The sequence below is a fragment of the Protopterus annectens genome, chromosome 12.part0 (assembly GCF_019279795.1).
Source record: "Protopterus annectens isolate FY-2018-M chromosome 12.part0, PAN1.0, whole genome shotgun sequence".
Taxonomy (NCBI): Eukaryota; Metazoa; Chordata; order Ceratodontiformes; family Protopteridae; genus Protopterus; species Protopterus annectens.
The window spans coordinates 1194478000-1194498349 of NC_056746.1; the positions used below are offsets into that span (position 1 = coordinate 1194478000).

General features: G+C 39.8%; 1 protein-coding gene across 1 annotated transcript in view; it reads left to right on the top strand.

The window, feature by feature from the left end:
• The window catches only part of SLC12A5 (solute carrier family 12 member 5), a 1753644-nt gene that overhangs the window by 1417282 nt on the left and 316012 nt on the right, over nucleotides 1-20350 (top strand). The window contains exon 17 of the mRNA XM_044090243.1: nucleotides 19413-19581. Within this exon, the coding sequence (XP_043946178.1) occupies nucleotides 19413-19581 (169 nt within the window). The remainder of the gene's footprint in view (nucleotides 1-19412; nucleotides 19582-20350) is intronic.

Here is a 20350-nt window from a genome sequence, read left to right on the forward strand (position 1 = left end):
TTCATTCATTGGTAAAAATGTAATTTCTCCTGTTGTTTTAAAAATTATTCAGATAAATTTCCTTCTGAATAATATTTGGTTTTAGTAGCCAACTCTGACAAGATCTGATTTTAATTTTTGTTTTTCTGAAATTTCTATCCTGAAAGCAAAATAATTATGAACTCAGACTCCATAAAAGTACCCTTAGCTAATATCTCCTAATATGAGTTTAGTTCATAGAAGGCATATACTTCCCAATGTTAGTTCCACATTTCACACAAAAAGACATACCAGGATTCAGAAACATCCTCACAGCTTGTGAAATTGCTTGTAATGGGTAATTTCCTTGTCAGTGAGAAAATGCAATTCAGAGAGAGCTAGGCCTGCAGTGAGAAAAAACTTATTATCATCTGTCCTAGTGGACCATGGATCATGTTGACAAGACACCCACCAATATTCACGCGCACACACACACACACACACACACACACACACACACACACACACACACACACACACACACATTCAATGAGGCCCATCACATTCAATCACAGTCATGGAAACACACACCCATTAACCCAAATGCACTCTCCAACATATGCACATACATCCAGACCATCAAATCTATAGCTGATCACACAAGCAGATACATACTCACACAGACACACACACAAACACACACATACACACACACACACACACACACACACACACACACACACATGCAGTCTCCAGCATAAGCACATACATCTAGACCCTCAAATCCCTAGGTGATCACACATGCACAGACACACACACACACACACACACACACACACACACACACACACACACACACACACACACACGCACACGCACACGCACACGCACACACATGCACACACATACACATTCATGTAACTTTGCTAATGCCCTCACCAGACATGCACATATATGTCCATACACTAACACTCCTTCATGTCTACATCTTCAATGAACTTACCTGCACCTCACACTTCAAAATAAGACCCCAAAGCAGGAACAGTTCCACAGCACACAATAATCCACACCAGAGAAAGAATGTAAGCTCCAAAAGGTAAAATACTTCATTTATTGTAAAAATCAGTAAAACCTGAGCGCTTTCGTCCCTAAGTCAAAAAGGTCTTCATCAAAGAGAAGAATGTAACAAACGTCCTGAATTTAAAAACAAAAGCCTGGGAATATGTATCTTACCAACTTCTTTACCTTACTTCATCATGCATTTGAAATCAAATATTTTTATTTATTTTTTTTTTTTTATTTTTGTTTATGTGCATTTACTTGTGTTGATACACTTGTATAACCTACTTGAGTACCAAACTCCACTCTCTCTGCATTGTTCTTATTATTGCTATATATTGTAACCTTGCTTGTTGTACTGTGGGACTTTTCTCTGGCCTCCACTGAAAAAGGGCTCTAGCTCAGTGGGACTTTCCCAGTCAACAAATGTCAAATAAATAAATAAAAAGTAACCAAGTTTAACTTTAAAGGTACAAGAACATCAACCAAACATTTGATCTGAAGTAGTTAACTTCATTTGATCAGCAATCTGTGGGTTACGGATCCGATACAGATCAGAGCCAGCAGCATACCAAGCTAAAGATCTGAGCTCCAAGCTCCTCCCCCTTACCCATACTACCCTGCAACCTCCTTCCAATCCCCAGATCTCATTTGTGCGGCTTTGCCAAGCATGGGATTTTTCGAGCTCCAGGCGAGTGTAGCTAGTTCTTATATTTTTCTAAAAATATTTGGGTAGTATAATTGTTAGCTGTGTGTGTGTGTGTGTATGTGTAGTATATTTCTATACATTTAGATATTAGTTCTGTTCTTAAATAATCTATCCCCCTCTTATCCTTGATAATCTCTATACCTCTTTTCACTTTAGGTGTGCGTGTGTGTGAGGGTATGGCTGAAAGCCAGAAAACTACTAAACTCAGCTGCAGATGGGAGTGTTGCTGCCCCTCCCCTCTGGGGGGGAGTTCAGCTCCACTGTTTTCCCCGATAGCTCATTCTCTGATCCACTACCGTATTTCGGAGTCTTTGGATCCGAGGAGCCTCCGAGTCAGGGAGTCGGCACCGATGGTTATTGCTACCTCGACACCAGCCATGCCCTCGAGCTTATCGGATCCCTTTTCGAATCCGAGCTCTCGGGGCCGAGAGCCAGGCATTGGATCTGAGGGGGCGAGTGTGTTTTCAGCTCCTTTGTGGTCAGAGCACACCATCCACTTGGGTCTGAGCACTTCAGCTCTGACACCGATCCCTTTGTCAGATCCGAGGATACTGGACACCTGTCTCAGAGAGGCCGGTTCCCCATTGGCATTCGATGTTGTGGAGAGGGTTCTCTCTAGAGGATCGAGACCCTCACTCTTTTCTCAGGGTCCGCCCCCGTTCCCTCGCATCTCAGTTTGTCCTCCATCATCCAGTCCCAGGGGACAGCCTGTGTTGTTGATGCCCCAGCCAGTTCCCCTGGAGGAACATGAATCCATTGGTGAACCTCCGTCGGACAGTCCCCCCGAGGAGATTCTTCACAAATGCCTGTGCAAAAGGAGGCACTTGGACTCCCCTGAGTCCCTCACCGAGCATACCGATTCGGAGAAAGGGGAAGGTTCTCCCAGGTGACCCCCCCCGATGACGTTTCCTTCGGAGACATTATGGAAATGCTCCACCAAAGGGGGTTGTGGTCTGCCAAAAACCTTCCTTGGATGAGTCGGTATTCCTGGAGGTGTTCGACACAGGCCCATCTACCTCTTGGGTGTCCTCCCACAGCCGACCACCTGGTCGACCTGATTACCACCAGGGAGTGGAAGGAACCGGACACTGTAGAGCCGATCCCCAGGAGGCCCAACAAGATTCTGGGCCCTGCTGCAGACAAAGCTTCGTGGAGCATAGATGCCATGGTGGTGGTGGCAGCCACCAAAAAGAAACTAGCTCAGGACAGTTCTTCAGTACACCCCCCTGACAAGGAGTCTCAGGCAATGGACCGTATTGGAAAGTGGATGTTTGCTTCAGCTACCTTCTCTATTAGGGTGCTGAATTACTTGGCCCATGTAATTAGACTGCAGTGGGACCTGGTTAAAGAGTACGCTGAGTCTCCCCCAGAGTCCATGTCAGCCGAGGATAAACGGACTTTCTCGGCTCATATGGCCACTCTCAAATCAGTGTCTAATATGTCTATGCGGCTACTCTCTCATGCCATGGAAGGAACTGCTAGAGCTAGCGGGTCCGGTATTGCCTTAAGGCATAATACCTGGCTTCGGCTTTGTGATTTCTCTGAACCTTTCAAGGCATCCTTCGTGAATGCACCCTTTGACAGGTCTACCCTGTTCGGGAAGACCATCCATGAGACACTGGTCCAAAGCGAGAAAGACGGGAAAATGCTGTCAGCCATCGGAATCCGCTTCTCAAATCCTCACAGGTCTTTCCCCAGGAACCAGCGAGGGCAGAAGAAGATGTGGTACCAGAAATCTCAGCAAGCCTGGTATGCTCAGGACCCCTTCTCCCCAGAGGCCGAGGAGGGACAAGGTGGACACCGGCCCAGAGGCAGAGGGGGATCAAAGAACTTTGGGTCATGGGAACCTTTTTCCGACCGACCCACGTAGCAGCCCTGAAGGGTTGCTCGACTGATCCTCTCTGGAGGCAGTCGGGGGGTATTTTTCGAGGGACCTGGCTCAATGGGAGTCCATCATGACAGATCACTGGATGCTTCAGATAATATCCAGAGGCTATTCAATCCCTTTTATAAACAAGCCCCCTTACTCAAGACACCTCCCATATGTTCCACACACTCAAAGGGAGGCGGCAGCTTTGGAAATAAAAAAGCTGTTAGAAAAAAGAGCCATCCAGCATGTACCCCCAGACCAGTCTGGATTAGGCATTTACTCCAGGTTCTTTCTGATGCCAAAAAAGATGGGGGACTTAAGGCCAATCCTCAACCTGTCCACAATGAACCTTTTCATTGCCAAGGAGAAATTCTGGATGGTCACGATTCAATCCTTCCTGCCCCTCTTGCAGGAGGAGGACTGGATGTGCTCCATAGACCTCAAGGATGCGTACTACCATATTCTCATGGACAGATGGTCCAGGAAGTTTCTCCGCTTTTGGCTAGGAGCCAGTCATTACCATTTCAGGGTCCTACCCTTCAGTCTCACCACAGCCCCCAGGGTGTTCACCAAGGTCATGGCAGTTGTAGCGGCCCACCTGAGGCTCCAGGGCATACAGGTCTTCACATACCTAGAAGACTGGCTCCTCATCACCCTCGCCAGGCATCTACTCTCTCTAGCCAGGGACTTCTTTCTCCGTTTATCATCCCAGTTGGGGATCACTATAAATGTCAAGAAGTCGTTCCTCCAACCTGTTCAGGTTATAGACTTTATAGGGGCCAGAATAGATTCCCTTCAGTCCAAGGATTTCCTAACGCCAGACAGACTTCACAGCATGACTCTGCATGTACTAGCTCTTCAGTCTCCTGCTCCCCCAGCTGAGTTAGTCTTGAGAGCTTTGGAGTCCATGGTGGCAGCGATCAGTTTGATCCCTTACACTCATCTGCACATGAGGGTTCTACAGTGGACTTTGCAAGTCCAGTGGTCCACTCTACACCATCCACTAGACTTGCCGATTCCCTTCAGCAGGGTTTGCAGGAACTCCATCATGTGGTGGCTCCAATCCCAAGCCCTTCGGGAAGGACAACCTTTTGTTATGCCCCTACCCCAGGCCACAGTGACCATGGATGCCTCCAGCCTAGGGTGGGGGGGGGGACATTGGGCGGGCAGGACTGTCCAAGGCACGTGGACTCAGACAGAGACCATTCTGTATATAAATGTACTGGAGATGAGGGCAGCCCTTTTAGCTTTGCAGGCCCTTCATGCCTTTCTTCCTCCGGGGACTATTGCGATCCAGTCAGACAATATGTCAGTGGTCTGGTATATCAACAAACAGGGGGGAACCAGGTCTTACCCTCTTTGCCGAAAAGCCAAGAGAGTTTGGGAATGGGTGAGCTCCACCAACTGCTTCCTGTTAGTGATGTACATTCTGGGTTGGTCCAACATTCTGGCGGACAAATTGTGCAGAACTATCCTCTCTCCTTACGAGTGGTCTCTGAATTCTTCCATAGCAGAACAGATCTTCCTCAAGTGGGGTCAGCCTTGCTGCGATCTCCTCGCATCACCTTCCAACACGAAGTGCAGTGAGTTTTTCACTCTAATTCCTCCTTTAGGGGAAGCCCCCAGAGACGCTCCAGTCCATGCTTGGCCACCTGGTCTTCTTTATGCATATCCAGCAACTTCCGCTGATGACAACATTTTTGCAGAAAGCTCATCGGTTGGGGAGCAAGATTATCCTCATAGCCCCATTCTGGCCTCGTCAAGTCTGGTTCCCCTGCCTACAGACTCATCTCATAGCTCCTCTCTGGATCTTGGATCCCATTCCGGATCTGATCTCTCACCCCTCGGGAATGGCCCCTCCGAACCTGGACGAGCTCAAGCTCTCAGCTTGGCTGATCCAGTTCCCTTAGTTGCCAGGACTCCCGGTATCTCTTCCCTAGTAAAGTCCATTCTGGTGGTGGCACATAAACCCTCTACCAAGAGATTTACAATAGTAAATGGAAACATTTTTCCATTTGGTCTTCACGTAAGAACTTGGATCCATTTACTGCTCCTATTCCAGCGGTTCTAGAATTCTTGTCTCATATTTTTCAGCAGGGGGCCAGTTCATCAAATGTAAAGGTTCAGCTGGCTGTTATTTCCCATTTCCATATTGGGGACAACTTTGGTTCTCTCGCTGCTACCAGAATTTGTAAGGCCTTTCTAAAAGGTACCTTTCTTTTGAGACCTCCTATTAGAAATCCATCCCCACCATGGGACCTGACCTTGGCCAGGCATTAGTCGCACCTCCGTTCGAACCCGCAGCTTCCATTGATCTGAAGTTCTTGTCATGGAAGACAGCCTTTTTGGTAGCCATTACCTCAGCCAGGAGAGTGTCGGAGCTTCAGGCTCTTTGTATCAAACCTCCATACCTTGTATTTCACAAGGACAGGGTATCTCTCAGGAATAATCCCTCCTTTCTTCCTAAAGTTGCTTCCGAGACGAACATTAATCAACCCATTAATTTGCCGGTATTTTTCCCTAATTACCAGAACAAAGGGGAGTATAAACTTCATTTACTGGATATTCACAGACAGTTACATTTTTATTTACACAGGATGGCTGTCTTTTATAGATCTGACCAACTTTTCGTCTCCTTTTCTAGGGAAACCAATTTCTAAAGTGACTCTTGCCAGGTGGATTTCGAGTTGTATCCCCTTAGCATATAGAGAATCTGACTTGCCAGAACCAATGGGAGTTCATGTTCATTCTACACGTTCTATGGCAACGTCTGATGCATTCTGGTCTAGAGTTTCCCTGGATGACATTTGTTCAGCGGCTACCTGGGCATCCTCCCACACCTTTATTTCTCATTATAAACTAGATTTGGTGTCTAGAGGAAGGGCTGCTTTTGGCTCTGCAGTGCTCCGGAATATTCTTCCTTGAGGGCCTCCCAAGATTTTGGGTAGCTGGGGACTCTGTCCCACAGGTTGCTGATCAAAGGAAGTTAACTACTTCAGATAAAGAAGTTATGTACTCACCATAACATTCCGTCTAAGTAGGTAACTTAATTTGTCAGCAACCGTCCCTCCCTCCTTCCCCCTAAACTGGATGGTTATTTAGCTGAGCTCGAGGTTTGGATGCTCGAGTTTTGTTTTGTCTTTGAGTCAGATTTCTCAGGTTGTTAGTTTGTTTTGTTATTTTGTGCAGGTGGCAAACGCGATCTGAGGATTGGAAGGAGGTTGCAGGGTAGTATGGGAAAGGGGGAGGAGCTTGGAGCTCAGATCTTTAGCTTGATATGCTGCTGGCTCGGATCCGTATCGGATCCGTAACCCACAGGTTGCTGAGAAATGAAGTTACCTACTCAGATGGAACGTTATGGTGAGTACATAACTTCTTTTTAGTAAACATTAAAAATTGCATAAACTTGCAAACTCATCTAGAATATATATAATATTTTTCAACATGTTACTTATGTAATTTTGATAAATATTTTTGGTTTTGGTATGATGTTACTGTACCTTTAAATTCAAACACCCTTTGGTTACCTTTTCCTGTGCTTTTGTGTTTAAATTCAGGAAGTTTGTTACATTCTTTACTCTAAAGAACTCAAGTTTTACTGTTTTTACAATAAATTATTTTACCTTTTGGATCTTACATTCTTTGGCAACTTTGCTGGTGTGGATTATGGTGAGCTGTGGAACTGTCCGTGCTTTAGGTTCTTATTTTGGAGTGTGAGTTTGTGCAGCTTTTTTTTACTGGTTACCAGAACCTCATCTGCTTCAACAGGAGAGATGAGGTGACTTCAACCGTTTAACAGAATTCACTTTTTTCCATTAAAATGGAAAATTTACACTCCCAAGAGATTCTCTGATTTGTTTGGCAGCATAAAAAAAGTAGCCAGTGGCATCTCTGAGGGGATAGCTCATGGCTAATTAACATTAGTCACTCCCCCGGACTGCTGTGTTAGCATATAGCTGTACTAGTGAGACTGCCTCCCACACTGTGGCCTCTGCTAATCTCACCAATGTGGCAGTCTAAGAATTAGAAAGGTTTACTGCTTTTGGGAGGATACTGCAACTTGGAAGACGGCCATGTTAAAATTCCCAACTTGCTAGAAACCTTTCTTCTGTCCCAGACATAGCCTGATTCATTCTGATGTTCATGCTGTGATGCTATAATATAAAATAAGAAGAAACTACCATAGTAAAATGGTTTCCATTCCAAGATGGTACCATACAGATTTTTTTTTTTTTATCATTCCCCAAAATGTAAATGTATGTTTGGTTTTATGCAAGCAGTATTCTATTTTATATAATTTCTTCATGACTGTCATTTCATTCTTAGGATATAATATTTTTATTTCCTTGTTTTGACTTTCTTTCTCCTTTATTGGGTCATACTTTATTCATGAAAGAAGGATCTTTTCCAGATTATTAGAGTAAATAAATGTAAACAAAACAATAGAAAATTATTTAGAGTTTAAAAAGAGAAGCCTCATCATTTGTCAGGGAGTCCAAAAAAAAAAAAAAAACAAGATGTGTGTATAATGAGATAGACTCTTATTGAAGTGATTAAACACAGTTCTACCTTCCTGAGACAAATGAGTGCATCTCAAATGTAGAGAGTATATTAAATTTGATAACAGTAAATAAAGTCTTAAGAATTGTTAGAGGCTTACTGGAAAGTGTTTTTGTAATATCCATAAAAATGCAGCGGAATGCAAATAAATTAGTCCTCCTTGGTTTTACTTTATTATAGCATGTATTGTTGTATGCATATAGTATATTATAGCCTGTCACTGTAACCGTTCCTCTAGAGTGAGATGGTGTGGCTTTGGTGTAGAACTGTGTTTGTTGCACGTTTCTGTTCAGTGTGGTCTGAGACTGAGATATGCATTTGCTGTTACTCCGAGGCAGCCTCATTTTCAGCATCAAACTAACTGGAAATAAATCCGAATATGTAAGTCTTAACAAGTGTCTAGAAACTACATGGGCAAGTTATAAAGAATAAGATATCTACTTAGGTAAAACATGCATTTAGTTGACATCTTCAGTCAAACATCAAAACCAGTGGTCATTAATTTCATAGATGCATAAAATATCTTACTGCTACTTCTACATCACAAACTTTGGTCTGCATTGTAGTGAATGAAAATAGTTGAAATATGGTGATTGTAGCCATCCACACTGGCACAGAGGGCTAAAACCCTGACTACAACCCAGGGGATCTAATTTCAGTTAGTGGTTTGGACATCTCGTGGAGCTGGCTTGTTGAAAATGGACATGACTGCTCTCAGAGGAGTGGGCAGTCTGAGATTGTCTAATGCTACAATCCCTTGAAGGAGGACTGGCAAAGCAAACCATGGCCCAGAGGTGGGCATTCAGCCACCGAGTCATGAATGTGGTAGCCCTCATCAAAGGTGCATGGGAATACACACTCACACTAGAAGGGCATAATGGCTTTTACAGAGATGCAGATCACGTGCTCCCTACCAGTAGCAGGCAGTTTGGGCCATATCAAACCCACCCTCATTACTGGGAAGCCAGTGAGAGCTCAAAACACTGCTAAGGCTTTCTTTCTTTATAGCAGCCTTCCCAGACTGGCTGTCACACTTTCTGGGAAATATCCAGTTCAGGTGGAATGAATGGTTCTGGAAAATAGGTAGGGGCTTCGTTTTTGTCATGTCCAGCAGGAAAAAAAAGCACAAAAAAGAAAGAAATATGGCGACTGTGATCATTTTTATTATACAAAGTTTGAATTTTAGTTGAGAAATGTTGGAATAGCAATACCCAAAAACATACATCTTATTTAGAAATGATTTTGCTTGCAGATATTAGTTTTCTTATTTGCCATCTGTCAAGCATTTGCACACAGTGACTCTATTAATTAATTCATTGTCTATCAGAGGACGCCCTTGCTGGCCAATTTTCCCCCTCAGAGTTAGATTCAAGTTCTAGGAATGGTGCTGTTGCCTCACTGAGGTCACAGGGTTTTCTTACTGGGCCCATTCATTTCACCAAACAAGTCCAGTGACACTTCTGGGGTTGGTCATCCAATAAATATTACAAGGTCTATCACTTCCTTCTATAAATGTGTAGGCCCACAGACACACTGCTCACCCACTTAAGATAAATATAGGTCTCTATTGAAGAGTTGGAACAGAGTATACATTCCTTGGTATTCAACCCCCCTTCCCACCCTAAGAGAAGTGAATGCCCCAGCTCCCTCATTCTATTTCCACCTCCAGCTGGCTGCTCCAACTTCAAGACTTGTAATTGATCCTAGATTGTGTGGACTGTCGTCAGGGCTCTCCCAACCTACACAATGGAGCTGACAGATGTCATCATTTTTTATTAATTTGAGTTACTTCACAAGATGCAAAAATGACAAGAAATATCTCAAACTAAACTGTACACTGTCCTAGGGAAATATGAGAATGCAAAGAATTTGAAAGGAACGAGTGAAAAGTTAGAAAAATGAGGAGTTACTTTTAGAGTAGTTATAGAATACTTGGAACAAACTATTAGATATGATAATGGATTTGGAAACAGTGGAGAATTATAGAATATAAGTCACAGTTATATACAACAGTTACATACCTCTCAACCTCTTAGAGCAAAAAATCTGGACAAAGACATAAATAAAAGTGGGGCAAATGCCCAAAAATAAGAGCAATTTTTAAATATTGCTCTTACAAACTTAGAAAATTGATAGAATAACAGGTTAGCATGAATTTTCTGAAGGGTATGAAGTCTGAAACTCAAATGTCATTATTTCCTAACTTTGATCTTTAATGATTTGCCACTAATATGCCAGAAAACCACAATTTCATGAAAAATAGGCCAAAAATATGAGGCAAAAATCTGGACATTCTGCAAAAATCTCTACAGTTGAGAGGTTTGAACAGTTCTAACAGCTGAAAGCTTTAGATTATTAAAACAGTTTATCGAGTAGAAATATACTACAGGGTCCTATAAAACAGTTTCCTTTTCAGTGCAACCTTACCGTCTCCAAAACTGATGGCTCCACATCTTTTTATTTTCATGATCATCAGAGCAGGAGCTGTTTGTCTCTAGGGTTTGTGCAATTACTTTTATAATAATTATACAAGCTATTCAAATTAAGTTAATGGCTTGTTAATTTCCATTTACAGAACTGAATAAAATATCATTATTTCATAAGACTTGCTTCCACTTAATTGTAATGACCATTATAAATGCACCTTGCTCCCCTGTTTAGGAATTATATTGTGAAATGAAGATGCAGTATGCCTTTTAATGAAAAAGAAACAAAATATTGCAAACAAGTCAATCTCAGTGTACAATTGATTTTCTTAGTTGCAGCCAGATATGAGCACAACAGTACAATCCTGAAAATGTTGGATGCTCCACAAGACCCATAAGTTATGTCATGATACCTTCTGATAATAGCTGGAGACTGCCTTGACAGAGTAAATGCAAAAGTTCCAGCCATAGCTATTTTTCTAAGATATCAGTATGTGCAAAAAAGCTAAACTGAAATTTCTAGACTTATTAAATCAGGTCCCCTCCAGAATGCCGAAATTCAAAACTTTGAAACCCATATGATCGCAGACCATATGTTCGAAGTTTTGAAATACCGACATTCTGAACGGGAAATCGCATACAGTGCAGACCAGGAGATTTCCCTTGTTCTCGCTGTAGTGCGATCTCAGAGTTGGTATATTTAAGTAGCGGGGGTGTGGTATACACAGTTTAATGTGTGTTTTTTCATTTTTACGGGTCTAATTCACATTTTCGAACATTCAAATGCTCGATCATATGGTCTCAGCCATATGAATTTTGAACATTTGAGCATTCGGTTATGTGAAGTAGACCCATTAAATCATACCACTTTCTCTGTGTTATCATTTTAATTCGCAGTCTGCTGCACTCCTCTTATTTTCTATTTTCATTCTTTAAAAAAGCAGTATGTCAAAAAGATGGCTCAAACAAGAGTACCAAAAAAACATAAAAAGCCATCCCGAGCAAGTAACTGATCCCGCACGACTGTGCTACATCCAATACAAATGCCAGTAGTATCCAAAAAATCCAAAGGCAAGTAAAACTATTTATTAACATAAAACATACAAAAGGTTGTGCTTTCGTCTCAAGTTGTAAGAGACTTCATCAGAACAAATGCTACTAGTAACTGAATCCTTTATATAACAATATGTTACTAATTAGAATAATTAAGTATGGAAGCACTTAAAGGTACAAAGCAATAAAAGACATGTAACAATTCTAAATAAAGTAAATCAAGCTTAAAAATGGTACATCCTGTGAGAAATACAAAACATAAAATCAATTCTGACTTAAAAAACATATATATAAGAGAACGTATGTTCTGTTAAGAATAGTATTTATAAAGTAAGAGCACGTTTTTTTGAGAAAGGGGTCAATAGTGCTCTTGTCTTTCATAACTGGAGGTACCATGGCATTTCATTTTAGCTGCCAAGGTAGTTCTCTGATCTCCAGGCTTGTTTCCACCAATCTCCTCTTATATTGTGAACTACAATGTCCAAAATCCCAAATATGAACCTACTAATACCTTTACAAACTAAACTATGCTTATAAAGGGCATTATTTGTATTGGCTTTATTAACAGCATATAGATGTTCATAAATACGTTTCCTAAGGCTACGTTCTGTTTTCCTTATATAGAAATAACCACATATGGTACACAAGGCCAAAAAACAATACCCCTGCTACCACAATTGCCCTTTTTCAACATAATTCTGAAGGTACATGTTCCAAAGCAACAGTCTGGTTCTCCATAATAAATGAGCACTGTCGACATGCCCCACATTTTGTTGTCCCTTTGTCTAGTACCTGGTGGTATAATAACTCATGTTCAAATAGCCATTTTAAGTTTTTACCTATCTTATAAACAAAACTGGGAACTTGTCCAATGTGTTCAAGAATATCAGGATTACATTTAAAGATTATCCAATTTTTTGTTAGTATATGTTTCACTTCCTGACTACCCATACCATAGGGTAGTATCATACTTCTTTGAAAGTTTAATTTGCTTTTGGGTACTTTATCATGTGTAGCCGAACCACTGTTGTTTAAGAGGGGTTTGTATTTATTACCCCATTGTGATTTTACTTCCTGGACTATTGTCATTAGGTAATCCTGGGGTTACCCTCTTTCTTTAAACATGTCTATGATAGTGTTTACTTCTGTCAAAAAGCTATCCAAATCCAAAGACATCCTAGCTGCCCGTATCAACTGTCTTTTAAAAATGTTTCTCTTCATATGTCCTGGGTGGTTACTCTGGTTATCCAGGTAGTTGTTAGAGAAAGTTTCCTTTCTAAACATTTTGGAACCAAACCTTCTGTGGGTTTTATCTTTAAACAAAGTTATATCTAAAAAATCTATACTGTTTTCAAATTCAGTTCCTGTAAAAAGGAAAGTGTCACCAACACTATTTAGATAATTCAAAAATACATCTATCTTTTTAGCAGACTTCCATAAAATAAAGACATCATCAGGGTATCTATAATAGGCTAGCCAGTCCTCTGGGAATTTTGAGCCAAAAACATGTTTTTCTCCCATATATATAGGACTACATTGGCATATATGGGTGAGCAGCTGGCACCCATAGCTACCCCTTTAACTTGTTTGAAAAATTCTCCTTCAAACATAAAGTAATTATTATTCAAAATATATTCCATAGTGGCCATCAAAATATTCAGCATTGTGTCACTTAAGGGGGTTAGTTCTCTGACTGCATCATAAAATAAATTAAGTCCTTCAGAATGGGGTATAGAAGTAAACAGGTTTTTAACATCAATTGTTGAGAAGCTACACTCATCACTAAACCAACTGGCCTAAATTTTGGTTAAAAAGTCCCATGAGTCCCTTAATAAGCAGTCAACAGGTTTTATTAAGTCTTTAAGTAGCCTATCTACAAATACCCCTAAAGAGCATGTAAGACTATTATATGCTGCTATTATAACCCCTGAAGGGCGGATGGTCAATACTTTTGTGAAGTTTAGGAACTCCAAAGGCCAGAGGAATAATAGGATGTTCTAGTTTCAAAAATTCAAATAAGTTCTCATTAACGTCATCCTTTAAGAGGGAATCTTCAGGAAAAAGCTGGATTTTTCTATGCATAATAAATACTTCATTCCTAGAAGTCTGTTGGTATTTGTCAGTATCACAGAACATTTCTGAAAGTTGGTTATTGTAATTCATTCTATCAAACAAAACCACTCCCTCACCTTTATCAGGTTTCATAATCCTAATATCCTGGGTTTCCCTTTATTCTCTTAATAATTGTGTTTCTTCCTTTGACATGTTATGAAAACTCTTCTTCTTACGATTAAAGGTGTTGTGGATATCTTCCACATAGGACTTTTCAAACACTGAAAGAAGGGGGTGCAGTAGTGGATTAAAGCAACTTTTTTATGCATAGTAACACCAGTACTTTTGAGTGAACTACCATTTTCAGTTTTTAAATAAAACCTGTAAGTTTAAGTTCCTCGTAAAGAGGCGTAGTTGCCTAAGGACATCCACAGTACCTATTTTTCCTGACGGTACAAATTTAAAGCCTTTTTTAAAAAACTCAAAGTGTAAACTGTCAACTGTTATGTCCGTATAATTAAAAATATTAAATCCATTTAACATATTTATAACTCCTCTGTGTGTGGTCTCTATCTCATTAGCTCCCAAGGTACTGTGTAATTCACAGGCATTGGGCTTAGTGGTTAATTGTTCCTCATGCTGTTTGCCCAACCTCATCCTATGCCTCTGCCCTTTCCCCCTCTCAGAGTATGGGTTTGTCGAAAAAAATATTTTTTTTGCCTGTTTTGGTTTTCTGTTCTTTCAGACTACCTTGGGGGGAGGGGTAATTATGATCATAATTGTCATTATATCCTTCTCCATCCCTTGTGTCCCCTTGCTGTTCATAATGTGTATTGATGTGTCCATTAAAATGTAATTCCACTGAAGCAGACTCAAAGTCATTATGTTCATTGTTAACATCATAGTAAGAGTTAGGGGAAGGGTAAGCTAACTTCTTATGGTAATCATTTTCATCTATAAACAGTTTTTTATGCTTCCTATCTATATTAATTTTAACAAATCATTCAACCTTATTAAATACAGCTTCATATTTATCTGCATTTTTAATGCCGTGGTACCTCCACTGTTGTCTCCCTTCTCAAAAAACGTGCTCTTACTTTATAAATACTATTCTTAACAGAACATATGTTCTCTTATATATATGTTTTTTAAGTCAGAATTGATTTTATGTTTTATATCCCTCACAGGATGTACCATTTTTAAGCTTGATTTACTTTATTTAGAATTGTTACGTCTTTTATGTTTTGTACCTTTAAGTGCTTCCATACTTAATTATGCTAATTAGTAACAGATTGTTATATAAAGGATTCTGTTACTAGTGGCATTTGTTCTGATGAAGTCTCTTACAACTTGAGACGAAAACGCTTAACCTTTCATATGTTTTATGCTAATACATAGTTTTACTTGCCTTTGGATTTTGGATTTTTGAATACTACTGGCATTTGTATTGGATGTACTACTTTCATTCTTTATAAACATGCTTTTAGACCACAAAGTTTGCCAAGGTATGGTGATTTAATATTTTTTCTTCTGTGAAGTAGAACACCTTTGTTGTAGCTGATATACAACAAATAACTTCTAACCTTATAGTTACTGCACTCTTTCTGGTCTGGTTCATAGGATCATAGCATCATAGGATCACAGGATCTACAAGGCAGATCAGTCCAAGGACCATTACAACCTTGCCAGCATCCAGTCTCATATGGCATCTCCTGCCTCAAGGAGGGTGACCCAAGACAGACATGGGGAGAATCTGTGGTTATCCATCAAGTTATAGAGGTTCAACTTAAAGGTGTTGAAGATTTCAGTCTGTTTATGAATAGGTAGATTATTTCAGAGATGGATTATGTGTTGGCAAATGAAGGTATTCTGCTGTAACCTGCCGGGATATCTTTTTTTTGTGAATATCTTAGTACAGGTGTTTGTCACGCTCTTAGTTTTGTGAAAGTCCTTCATGGCCACCACCGTTAAACATAAATCACTACAGAATACTGTGTTAGACATAGAGTATAAGAATAGAGATTAAGGTCTGTTTTTGGTAAGGAGGGAGGATCTTTGTATTTAGAAACCTCTGGGATCTTCCAGGTTATGTATTTAGATAAATATGTGTTAAAGGAGGAACCATATTCAAGAACTGCTCTGATAAGGGATGAGTAAACCAGGATAATAACTTCTTTTGATACATATATATATATATATATATATATATATATATATATATATATATATATATATATATATGAGGCCTTTAGATATTAGTTGAGCCAGACAGAAGAACTTTCTAACAATTTTTGCAATGTGGTAGTTAAAGGACAGGCAATTGTTACTGAAGGTACCAAGATCTCTGTTTTCCATATCCATTTGGAGAGGGGTGCATCTCTGCTATAGGTTGTATAACAGCTTTATTTTTAAAATGCAATATAATACTACATTTTTTGCTTTTAGTTTAAGTCTGTTTTCTTCACGTTATTAATCTGTAAGGTGCAGACCAAGCTGTAGTCAGCCATTAGTAGAATTTGAATGGACAACAACACCTACCTTTCAATCATCAGTAAACTTAGTTAGCTGTAGATCTGGGTTATTGCTCTGACGTTTTAAGAACTAGATATTGAATAGTTCAGGTCTCAGCACAGGGCCCTAAGAGAAACTACTGGTCACTATTTTATTTTCTGAAGTGAATCCATCTACGCTAACTATATATATTCTGAGAGCCAGTTTGCTATCCACCTCACAGTAAAGGAGTGTATGATTAATCCTTTAAGTTTGTTAATAACACCAGCATGAGGAATCATGCCAAAGACTTCAGCCAGATCAAGATGTGCTTTGTGAACTGCATGACTGTCATTCACAGCTCCTTTGATCCTTTTAAGGAAGTTTACCAGGTGGAGTAGGCATGACCTACAATTTATGAATATGAATTGTGTGATATAATTGTCAATATCCAAGTCTGCAATGTCTGATATGCCTTATTCCATTACTTTTTAAATTAGACTAATTAGGCTAATGGGGTGTTTAGGTACCAGGGTTAGCAGTAGGGACACCTTTGTGTAAGGGCATTGTAGTGACTTATATTAAAAAGGTTTAGAAAATACTGTAATAGGTCATATTCTACCCCAGTGACGAACATTCGCGAATATTACCGGAGCCCATAAATTTAAAAAGGGTTGTTATGACTGATACACGGTAGTCCTTAGAGGAGGTAACAACCCAAGACTTCTGGCAATAAAGTCAGAGTCGATATTGTCATTATGGATTAGTTTAGAACATTGTCATGTGTTGTTTCTTGTTTCTTGACATAGCTGAACATCTGCTGTTATTTTGAGTTTATGTTTGGCTTTAATTATAGAGTTTGTTTACATGGTTATGCCACCAAGATGGTTTATTTTTAAATTTCCTGTTATAATTCACTTATCAGATATTGCTTGGCTAATACGTCTTAGTGAATGTGAGTATTCCTCTGAGGCTGCATGCAAACATCACTGTAGAGGGGGGGGGGGTTTGGCAGAGATAATGCAATGGAATTTTGAAAGTTCATCCTGAGGTTTAAGAGGTTTGCTTTGTGAAAGTTCTTTAACTCAGAAGGTGTTCACCGAGGAGTGCTATCTTTGCATTGAAACCACCTCATTGGGATCAGGCAGCTTATTATTTAGGCTTCTGGCTTTGAATAGCGTGATCTTGAGAGGGCCAGATTGGGATCTAGTGTCTTTTTTCACTATGTTGTTGGGATGTCCTGAAAATGCAAGGGGGGGATTAGCAAAGGCTTTGGCCAGTATACAGAAGCTATGGCACAAATGGTGCAGACTATCTTTTTCGAAGTAAGTAGGCCTGTCAGTTATCTTGCCCCAAGCTGGCACATACTGCACTGCCCTAGACTGACACTAGTTACATAACAAATTATTAAATCCAATTTAGCTTTTCTTTGAATCTGGGCATCATTCTGTTTCATGGTAAAATTCCATTCAAGACCAGTCTTACTTTCACTGGACACACACATAGCATGATCCCTTATATCTCTCTAAACATCTCTCTTGACTGAACTCAAAAAATCATTCACACCCTCATAATATCACAGATCCTCATCGCAGATCCTGCCATGGGAAAGACAACTGACCATCACTCTATTCTTGTCCAGCACTGGTGAAAGTAGAATCACTGTATTTAAAAGTGGAGTCTCCAATTACTAAGGTGTTTTGATTTGAATATGTAGATTTAGTGTAAGTAGATGGTTTAGGGTCTGCATCATTGTGACTCCCTGCATTAAGTGACCTTACATTACACATGCTGGGGGAGAGTGGTATAGTCAGCTGGATAGACAGGTAGCTCTAAAGACAATCTTAAGAAAGCATTAGCGTTGTGCCAAAGACAGAAGATGAAACTATTCCACTTGAAGTAAGAAGGACAGAGTAAATAAAATAGCTACAGAGATAACTTTAAGCAAAGATGTGGGGTGAAGGCAAATTTTAGAATAAGAAAATTGTAAGTCTGAGTGTATGGGTTAAAGTAAATGAATATGTGTGCACAGGTCCTGTTTGCTTGAAGTACTGTGTTGGACACTTGCACCATATGTGCAGTGGTGCAGAGAGATGTAAAGCTGAAAACTGTTTCCTATTTTGACAGAGCTATTCATAACTGTTAGCAGCATAAGTTCCATAGCCTCCGGAGAGTTTCTAGAGAAATGCAGGTTATACCAGTTCATCCATGGATCACTAGTCCAGGACAAGTGCTTCATTCCCAGACAACATTTCAGCAAACAACAGCTATTGTTCCCATACAAAAGTACTAAACTTTTAAGTGTGACTACTTAATGGAGTATATGAACAGGTATCTTATGGGCCTCATGATTGTTTGCATAGTACTGTTCTCATATTCCTATTTGTTCATGAAATGGTGATGGAAAATGAGTATGCACTACCATTTATCAAACTCATGTCCTTCATTAATGTTGTAATCTCAAGAGTGTTGTAGTAAAATATTTAAGATTTGAGAACTCAGTTGTTTTCTTCCTATAAGCAGATTCTGAGTGTGCCACTTGAAACGATGCAAGTTCAGGAGAAATGTGCTAACTAATGGCTGCATTAGCTGTACCACTATTACACATTAAATCACACTTTTTAAGAAACACTTCAGAAATTTTACTTATTTATATTTCACTAATAACTGATGTATTAAATGCCCCCCCTCACCCCCACCCCCATACTCTTGTCAAATGTTTATGCTGTCTTTACAAAGTTGATGTCAGGGATGTCTCTGCTGTCAAACCAAACCAAAACAAAGCAAACTCTCCAAGCAGAATAGAGTATTTCCAAGATTAGTAAGCAATAGTCTCTTTTCTGTAACATCTATTGTCTTTGAAAAACTAATTATCTGCATCTGTACTTTTACCTGGGTTTCATTGATACCTAGCTACAAATATGAATTTGATGTTGTCAGTTAAATTCTGACATTGTAGGAAAAAAAATACTGGTAGTATTAAGGCATGGTAAAACCAAATTATATCTGTGCGAGAATGTTTTCTTCTAAAGGATGATGTATATATATGGATTGTACTGGAATGAATTTCTCTGTTTTGTCATAAACAGCAGGATGTGTATAACAAAAAAAATGGAACCTTGATATAAGAATCAGTTACAGTAAGAAAGTGAAAGGAGTTATAGGAAACAAATTCTTCCCATAAGAGTGCATAATTAATATTCTACTAACATTTTTTTAAATATTTGAATTGTAGGCCTCAACTGCTGGTTCTGCTGAAACTGGACCAGGATCAGAATGTGGTACATCCCCGACTGCTATCTTTCACTTCACAACTTAAAGCAGGGAAGGGACTCACCATTGTCGGTTCTGTGCTGGAAGGAACATACCTTGACAACCACCCCCAGGCCCAAAGAGCTGAACAGGTACCTACACCCCCAGATGTTATCATTTACTCATTCTCCTGCCTCAGTTATAAAAGGTACTGTTATCCCAAACCTAAGCCATCAATCCAGCCGCAATCATCTGTCCAAAGAGCTGCAGTTTGTTCCGTCACCCACAACCCATATCATCTAATTTTCCCCTAAAGGGGTTTTTACAGGCATGCAATACATCAGATTAAGTGGTCTTTCATGCAAAACTGTTTAATGAAAAAAGTATGACGTGCTCATTTCAATGTCAACATGTTATCACTTTGTTTTCAATCATATCCGTGCCATGCTGTGGAAGTTTGAACCTCCCATATAAGCCTTTGCATGTGCTACCAACCTCCCTTTTGTATGCTCTACAGAAAGCTGTACTACCTTTCTAAACTAGTATGCTTAACTTTCAGCCATATCAGGCTACATATACCATTGAGAATTAACTTCAGCAACAAACTGAGTTGTACAATCGAGCCACATTACTAATGATTAACTGCAGTCACGCTGACATGTATTATCACTGTAAATCAGTGTAGCTGAACTGTCCTTTCCTAGCAGAAAAATGCTGTGCCAATTTCATGTACCTACAGTGCATTTGTTACATTAGACTGTCAGTTTTCCCATCATTCATCAGGTACTATATCCTTTATAGTCAGTCACCTTATGCCTTCAGATAGCTCATGTATTATCAATAAACGCTTCCTATATATGTCTTGTATATTTATAAGCACATTTTATGTGGTTTATACTGTAGTTTTTAATCTACACAGTC